Source organism: Solea solea, chromosome 16 (genome assembly GCF_958295425.1).
Source record: "Solea solea chromosome 16, fSolSol10.1, whole genome shotgun sequence".
Classification (NCBI taxonomy): Eukaryota; Metazoa; Chordata; class Actinopteri; order Pleuronectiformes; family Soleidae; genus Solea; species Solea solea.
The window spans coordinates 25,044,545-25,053,698 of NC_081149.1; the positions used below are offsets into that span (position 1 = coordinate 25,044,545).

At 44.9% G+C, this 9,154-nt stretch overlaps 1 protein-coding gene across 1 annotated transcript; it reads left to right on the plus strand.

Annotated features, from left to right (window-relative positions):
• The first annotated feature begins 2,195 nt into the window (after positions 1-2,195).
• Positions 2,196-8,907, plus strand: foxj1a (forkhead box J1a). Its single transcript, XM_058654066.1, has 3 exons — positions 2,196-2,297; positions 3,820-4,491; positions 5,790-8,907. Exons 2-3 carry the CDS (start codon positions 3,904-3,906, stop codon positions 6,624-6,626), a joined length of 1,425 nt encoding a protein of 474 aa, XP_058510049.1. The 5' UTR covers positions 2,196-2,297; positions 3,820-3,903; the 3' UTR covers positions 6,627-8,907.
• The last annotated feature ends 247 nt before the right edge of the window (positions 8,908-9,154 follow it).

Genomic DNA, 9,154 nt, shown 5'->3' on the forward strand with positions numbered 1-9,154 from the left:
CAGTGTCCGGTAGTCTGACCAATCATCACATAGTACCTGAACTCAGCACGCCTGAGCAGGTACTAAAGACAGTACCTGGTACCAGGTTCAAGTGTGTTATTTTGTCAATTCGGCATTTGAAAACCTTCGTTCAGATTGACTTCACTGTCACAAAGTGACCACACGAGGCAGCAGAGGACCAGCAGCTCCTGTGTCCCCGCCAGCTCAAATCACTGATTTTCTCTGTGGGGTTTGGTGTGGGAGAGTGAGTGGTTTACAACGTGACGTAGTTATTGTAGACACTTAAACTGACATCTATGTTCTATAGCATTTTCATGTTGTTAAATATGATCTGAATCTGAGCTGCACTTCATTACATGGTGTATGACGCCCCCATCTGTTTATGAGTGAGCACTGCAGCTCAATCTCTCCAGCTGCGTGCTCGTCTATAATCTCTCTGACCCCGGCGCTCTGCAGGGTCACTGTGGTTGGCTGCTCCCTCCCTGACCTCTGACCCCCCCGGGAACGACGAGACGTCTGTGAGCAGAGACAAGGATGTGATGTCATTTATTTATTTCCTTCTTTTCTTTCTTCCCTCAGACCTTTCCAACAGGAAACTGAAGTTTGTGAACCGCTCACTCTCCCACACCAAAGCCCATAGAGAGAATCACTGATTTTAACAACCGTATATTTTTCAAAATAATGTTTCTATTCATCCACACTAAAAAACTACCTTATATTTTTCAAAATAAATGTTTCTCTTCATCCACACTAAAACATAACCCTTGCAGTTTTCAAAATAAATGTTTCTCTTCATCCACACTAAAAAAAAACCTTGCAGTTTTCAAAATAAATGTTTCTCTTCATCCACACTAAAACACAACCCTTGCAGTTTTCAAAATAAATATTTCTCTTCATCCACACACAAAATAACCTTGCATTTTTAAAATAAATGTTTGTCTTCATCCACACTAAAAAAATAACCTTGCATATTTCAAAATAAATGTTTCTCTTCATCCACACTAAAAAAATAACCTTGCGTTTTTCAAAATTAATGTTTCTCTTCATCCACACGAAAAAAATAACCATGTTTTTTTCAAAATAAATGTTTCTCTTCATCCACACGAAAAAAATAACCATGCGTTTTTCAAAATAAATGTTTCTCTTCATTAACACTAAAAAAAATAACTTTGCAGTTTTCAAAATAAATGTTTCTCTTCATCCACACTAAAAAACAACCTTATATTTTTCAAAATGAATGTTTCTCTTCATCCACACTAAACCGTAACCTAAGTTTCTGTTCATATACACTGAAACATGACTTTGCCGTTTTCAAAATAAATGTCTGTTCTGCTGCACTAAAACAAGCGACGTTCACTCGCTAACGTCTGAGCCGTCAGTCACAGCGGCGGTCGGCAGCTTCACGTCACTTTTATTGCTTTACAGTTTCTTTTGTGAGGAGCCTCAGAAAACCAGTGAGCCACGCTAATGGAAACATTCAAGGGGCCAAAGCTTTGTGTTCCGCTGCTGTGTTTTCTCTTATGGACAAAAAAGAAGAAGAAGAAGAAGAAGAAGAACATTCCTTCACTCGCACACACTTTGTGTCACTGATCCAACAAATCATTGTCAAATAGATGCGCTCACATCAGTGTGATGTCATCATATTTAAGATTAGAAGAAGAGAGAAGAAAAAACTGATTTTAGCCACTTTAACAAAAGATTCATTTCACTCTAAGTCTCTGATGTCTGTGTCACATGATCACAGACTTTTCCAACAGGAAACTGAAGTTTATAAACCACTAAATGTCACTAAATTAAATCCAAATGCAGAATTTTTAAAGCCGAAGTTACAAAATGAGACATTTGAACTTTGTGATGGAGGAACAGCTCCTGTGTTTGTGACGTTAAAATCACTGATTTTCTCTCTGGGCTTTGGTGTGTGTGTGTGTGTGTGTGTGTGAGTGTGTGTGTGTGTGTGTGTGAGCGACGTCGTGTGTCCTCTGCTGTGACCACAGGCCTCTGTTTGAGAACCTGCAGCTTCAGTTGACATGAGGCTGATTAAAGATCCGCTGCTATGGAAACCAGCCGACCAATGGAGGAGCAGGAGGCTGTTTACAGGGGGGAGGGGGGTGGGGGGGGGTTCTGTTTCTATGGTTGCTGGACAAACCTCCTGCAGCCAGGTATTAAACTGAGCCCTGCTGACACACACACACACACACACACGCACGCAGAAGAACAAGAAGAAGAAACTGTGTCCACAGGAATTTATTAACTACAACTGTGAGGACAGGTGAAGACGCAGAGCTCAACACAGACGGGTGAGTTTATGTTTTTATTCTTTAACACACACACACACACACACACACATTTAATCCTAAACTGAACCAATTCCTCAGAAATTAGGTTCTGCCTCATTAGGACCAGGTTCTGGTCTCCATGAGGACGACTGGTCCTTACAAAGTAAGAGTTTGGGACAGAACACACACACACACACACACACACACACACAGTAAACATTTCCATTTTAAATCAAATATACGATTCGTTATTGTGGTTAAATATGTGTGTTTGACTTTAAAGAGACTTTTTTTTCTTCTTTCTCTGTGTGTGTGTGTGTGTGTGTGTGTGTGTGTTTGTTTGTACGCGCGCGAGCAGAAATAAACTTTAATGACAACAAAATAAATAGTAATAATAATACATTTTCACAATGAAAAGACAGAATGTGTTTATCTGTCATAAAGTATAAAAGTGACGTCATTGACGGAGGGTCCAAAAAAAGACGGAGTTTATTCTGCGCGAGAAACAAAAAAATAAAAATAATTCAATTAAATTTACAGTGACGCGGAGAAAGAGCGTGTGTGTGTGTGTGAGACTGAGTGAGAGAGTGAGGTTTCCAGAATCTTCGAAGTTTCGTTGTCGGAAGGCACACACACACACACACACACACACACTCTCTCTCTCTCTCACACACACACACACACACACACACACTCTCTCTCTCTCTCTCACACACACACACACACACACACACACACTCTCTCTCTCTCTCTCACACACACACACACGTATAGAATGTTAATGTACAAAGGTGAAAGTGCGTGACTTCACGCGCTCACACAGACTTGACTGTTTTTAAATGTGATCTTCATCATCATCATCATCATCAGTGTTGATTCTGCGCCGTCACACTTTACCGAGAGTGTGTGTGTGTGTGTGTGTGTGTGTCCAGGTATTACTAATGTTGTGGGGACCTAAACCTGTTTACACAGTCACATTATGGGGACTTGCCAAAAATCAAGTCCCCATAACGTAAATGACTACATTTTAAGGTGAAAATATGTTTTACGGTTAGGGTCAGGATTAGGATTAGGATTAGGCCAGTAGTAACTGTGGTTAAGGGTTAGGGTAAATCTCCAGGAAATGAATGTAAGTCAATGCAATGTCCCCTCAAGTCATGAATGCCAAACATGTGTGTGTGTGTGTGTGTGTGTGTGTGTGTGTGTGAGAGAGAGAGGAAGGAAATCAGTCAAAAAAAAATTAATCCAGGGCCGGACCAGGCCTTTATGGGGCCCTGAGCTGAGTTTGATCACATGACTGTTATTGATTTGAACACTAGAGGGCAGTAAAGTGTCCTCATATTCATTTAATATTTAAATATATATAAAGTTCAAATGTTTTTTTTATCTCCACACACTAATAGGGGGCCCCTGGTGATCTAGGGCCCCTGGTAGCTGCGGCTTTGAATAAATCACATAGAAAAGTAAACGCTTGTTTTCAGGGATTAAGTTTTCTTCTTTCATTTTTATTCCTTATTGATGTTTGTTTTTCTGAATGTTTCAGGTACTGGCAGCAGTGACAGGGGGAGGCGCTATAATAGGGGGAGGAGCTGTAGTGACCCAGAGGACTGAGGTGTTGGACACAGCGATGCTGTCTCTGACCTGTGCTGACCCCTGGCCTGAGGGCTCAGTGGGGCTGGAGGAGGAGGTGGTGACTGCGGCCGCTCAGGCCGAGCAGCAGCAGCAGCAGCAGCAGCAGCAGCAGCAGCATGACAGCAGCTGCAGCAGCAGCAGCAGCAGCTCCGTGTGTCTGGACGACAGTTTGACCAGCCTGCAGTGGCTGCAGGAATTCTCCATCCTCGGTGCCAGCGTGCCACACAGCGTCCACCACCATCACCAGAGCCACTTGTTCGGCCACCAGCCGCCGGGCTCCGACGGCCCCGCCTCCCCGCTGGCCGGGGACCCTGCCTCCGTGGACATGCCCCTGACCCCCGGGAAGCCCACCGCGGCGGCCTACAGCAGACTGCAGTCCCTGCCCAGCATCGTGGCTCACGGTCACTGTCCCGACGAGGTCGACTACACGACCAACGCCAACATCAAGCCGCCGTACTCGTACGCCACGCTCATCTGCATGAGCATGCAGGCGAGCAAGAAGAGCAAGATCACGCTGTCCTGCATCTACAAGTGGATCACTGACAACTTCTGCTACTACAGACACGCTGATCCCACCTGGCAGGTACACACACACACACACGTGTCAAACACCAAAGTCCAGAGAGAAAATCAATGATTTTAGCTGCAGGGACACAGGAGCTGCTGGTCCTCTGCTGCCTCCTGTGGTCCCTTTGTGTCACTGAGGTCAATCTGAACAAAGACGTTTAAATGCCAAATTCACAAAATAAGACATTTGAACTTAGTGATGGAGGCAGCAGTGGATCTCCTGTGTGTGTGTGTGTGTGTGTGTAATGTTAAAATCCCTGATTTTCTCTCTGGGCTTTGGTGTGGGAGAATGAGTGTTTTACAAACTTCAGTTTCCTGTTGGAAAAGTCTGTCTCACAGTGAGATAAAGACGTGATCATGTGACGTACACATCGTAGACTTAAACTGACGTAGATTTTAGTCTTTTGTAAATATAATTTAAAAACACACAAACGTCCACAGCTCGCAGGGATTTGAAAACAAATTTACAAATGAACAAAAGCCACGGTCCCTACAGAAAGGGAGCGTCAATTCTTTTTATTTATTTATTTTGACCATAAGTCACACAATATTTAACACAATATTTAACAGACTGCCAAGACCACAGAAATCTGAGCCGAGTGCGGTGACCGGTTTTCTGCATCGATGAAGGAGTCGCGGCAGATTCCCGCCGAAGGTTCAGGAATTTCTTTGGAGCAAAGTTTAATTTAGCTGGATAAATGGTTGACGGAGCTGTGAGCCGTGGCGTCTCGGCGTTATTGTAAGGCCGTGCATGGGGCAGATAATGTTTAACAAAGGTCACGGGGGTCACTGCTTTACTCAGGATCGGGTGAAGGTGCAGGTGCTGCGATGGAGCGGCTGGTTTAATGCAACGGTGCACAACATTAGCACCATGTCCTGTGCTTCCTGCTGCATTGCACGGGAACATTCATGAGTTGATGGGAAAAGTGGTTGCAGACAGGATCTGTCATCACAGGGTCTTCTCTTTACTGTAACTCCTACATCGCTTACAAAATTCAAAAACTATGGTCAGGTGATCTGTCCAGGGTGTGAGCCCCGCTATCCTGGAGACGGGTGGATGGATACCAGAAAGCTTTGCGCTCATATAATTCCTATTCCCTCTGCCTGTGACTTGTACCGCCACCAGATGGTGACGTGGGATACTACAGGACCCTGATGTGCGAGTAAACCAGGGTCCGCGATATTCGACTTGCAATGACACTTTGGCACGTGCGACATGTGTGTGGAAGTAAACGACAGGCTCAAGTTTCTGCTTCTTAAATAAGTTGTTTGATGAAGTTATAACGTGAAGATGTCTGTTTTTTTTTTCTCCAGAACTCCATCCGTCACAATCTATCACTCAACAAGTGCTTCATCAAAGTTCCGCGGCAGAAGGACGAGCCAGGAAAGGGTGGCTTCTGGAAGATTGACCCGCAGTACGCCGAGCGCCTCCTGAGTGGCGCCTACAAGAAGAGGCGAATGCCTCCGGTCCAGATCAACCCGGCTCTGCAGAACAGACTCAGGGTCAACCTCCCACCACTGTCCAGACGCCCTGCAGGAGGTCATATTGGCCTGTGCATTAATCCAGACTCCCAGCGCCTTCTACAGGAGTTTGAAGAGGCAACCGGTGCTGACCAGAATTGGGATCCCCATCTGGCTGAGGGGACCATGCTGGGATCCTGGCCGGTGGTCAGAGGACGACTTAAGAGGAAACAGTCGCTGGGCTCCAGAAGTGGTGCAAACAAAGTCCTGCGGCGCTCCAGCTCTCCACTGCTCTCTGATGAACAGAAGGAGATCGGACCTCTGAAGGGAGACTTTGACTGGGATGCCCTGCTGGACTCGGCCCTCAGTGGGGAACTCAGTCTGGAGGGAGAAGAACACCTGAGTCCCATCATGAAAGATGACGAATTGACAGTGCGAGGGAGACACATCTCCCCCACTGGAGCCCCTGCGGGGACAGAGGACGCCCACGTACTGGCGGAGACCCAAAGGAGAAATGACTTTGATGAGGAGACCTTCCTCGCCACGGCCTTCCTGGAGAACCCCTGGCCTGAAGAAGAACAGAGCCACAACGATTTCCTGTGTAGCTCCACTGTCAACCTGGACCAGCTGTTTGACCTTGGAGACTCATTAGGTGGTGACCCCAGCACCCGGGTGGACTCCCTCCTTTGAGGAACAACCTCGTTCCAGGTCCTGTTTTCCTGTAAAAACCCTTCACAGATGTACTGTGGAATATTTTTTTACTGTTCAATCAGCTCTTCATGTTTTGAGATTGAAATTTTGAAGCAGGATTCATGTTGGATCCGTACTCACGATGCCTACTGAGCAAAGATGCCACGAGGTCCATCATCATCGTCATCATCTTCATCAACAAAACTGCTTTGAATCACGTTTTCAGGAACTGTGAAATGACTTCAGACTGCGGCGTTATGAGGAAGCACAGGCCAATCAAATCGTGCTATGCAAACATTCTGACACAGGGGCTAGCCAATCAAATCACGTTCTTTTTTTCATGTTTAAACTCCGTCAAAACGTCGTTCTCAGACAATATCGATTCAGTCGTTTCACCCACAGACCGCGAACACAGCGCTAGCATCACTTAGCAACTCTCGCTAATTTACGACAGTCATCTTTGGCTCGGTCTTCAGAGAGCAACTCTGCCTCACTGCCAATTCATCCCTGTGGCCCACTGTGGTACTACAGCCACATAATTCCCGGTGATCATAAATGATCCAAATATTCCAATAAGAGGTTTTTGGCTCTTTTCCATCACACACTTCTAACTCGACGAGGTTCAGCTGAGCCGATGCTAACATGTGATGTCATCAGACTGCCGGCCTCTGATTGGTCAGAGAGTGTCGTCACTGAAGAGTCACGAGTCAAAGCAACAATGTCCAACTGTAGATCAAAGTTAAAAAGACAATGATTCACTTTCAGTCACTCGTTTCTGTGTTTGTGTCATGTGATATGATGACTCCACCCATGTTGAGGAGGAGCTATGAAGTGACTGACACCAAGCCGAGTGGAGTTAGACGTGTGTGATGGAAACGTGTCTCCTGGCGCTCACATTTACATCCATCTCTGCTCATAATGTCTTCATTTTGACAGCAATAATAACAATAATAATAATTACAAAATGACACCATTATGTCAAAGTACAAAGCACTTGTTTCGCTCTCTGCTCGTGAGAAAACTGATGATAAAATCTCCCGTTTAATAAAAACACAAACACATTTCATCCGACTCATCGTTCCTGTTCTTTGGATTCCTCCAACATTCACCCTGCGCCTCTGCCGGTCACGTCGGTTCCAACCAAAATATCTTCAGATTCGGCCGCAGAGTTTTACGACGAGTCTGTTTACGTCGTTAAAGACGCTGCAGTTGTGAAACAAGGCTGAAAAAAACAAACCTGCGCCACTCACAACAACATATTTGCCAAATGATGTTTGGTGTCGGCGTGATTTACCGTTTTAGCGTTTAGCTTTTTTTGCGTGTTGTTTTATTTTGTACTAACTGTTCTCTGTGTATGTTGTTTTAAAAGAAAATAATTAGAACCAGTTTACGTAGAATGATGGAAATTCCCTGTAGTTTCTTTCATCTTCTTCTCTGACTTCCTAAGAGTAGATATGAAGTGAAGTGAAGGACACGCCAGCTTCACGTCTCAAAGGTCAGAGTGGACACGGAACTGCTGCGGGCAAAATTCAACAAAAACCAACTGTGACGAGCTTTAAATGTGAGAAACTGCTGCGTCCTTCGTAAATGAATACCTGACCTTCTCTGTGCCAAGAACAACACCTGAGACTCGACAGGGCGGGGCAGAGTGTGAGGAGGAGGCGGGGACGGCTATCCCAACCAACTCATGAGCGGATGGACCTTGGACATGTTGTTGTTGTTGGACACACTGTGTGTGTGTGTGTGTGTGACTGTGAGCGCCCCCTGTACTGAGAAGCAGCCTGAAACACAGACATGAGGAAATCAATCATAAAGTCAGTGACGTCTTAAGAACACGTTTTTATAAACCACTCACTCTCCCACACCAAACCATCACTAAGTTCACATGTCTTATTTTGTAAAATTCAGCTTTTTAAATCCTTAATTTAGATTAAAATAAGTGACACAAAGTGACCACACGAGGCAGCAGAGGACCAGCAGCTCCTGTGTCCTCGCCAGCTAAAATCACTGATTTTCTCTATGTTCTCTATGGTTTGGTGTGGGAGAGATAAAGATATCGCAGACTTCAGCTGACATAGATTTCTCATGTGTTCACAGAGAGTGAGCAGCAGGTGGCGCTCACACATCTTTCGCGCTCCTCCATCAGTGACCTTTCTAAAGTGTGATAACGGCGTCTTACCTCGTGATTGTTTCGGTGAAGTTGCAGACACAGTTTTCTTTTACTTTTACCGTTTTTATTTGATTTTCCACTTTTCTTTGATAATAAAAAACCCAAACTCTTCCTGAAGTGTGTCTCACTGATGTAACGTCAGGATTATCGCTCACATTAATCCCACTGAAGATTCTGTTCCACCTGCTAAACCTGGGGTTTGAAAATGGTCATGTTTGAATGACAGGAAGTAAAGGACATACAGGTGTAACCATGGTAATGGGGTTTGTTTACATGTTTTAATTCAACTTAACCATTTCTTTTTGGGTAAAAGAGATGAAACTTTGGTAATAACTCTGCAGCGCCACCATCAGGACTG

Bases quoted from the DNA above. Each gene is read 5' to 3' on its own strand.
- foxj1a (XM_058654066.1), top strand. From the start codon at position 3,904: ATGCTGTCTCTGACCTGTGCTGACCCCTGGCCTGAGGGCTCAGTGGGG. The intron at 4,492-5,789 runs GTACACACACAC...TTTTTTCTCCAG, and splicing joins ACGCTGATCCCACCTGGCAG to AACTCCATCCGTCACAATCT.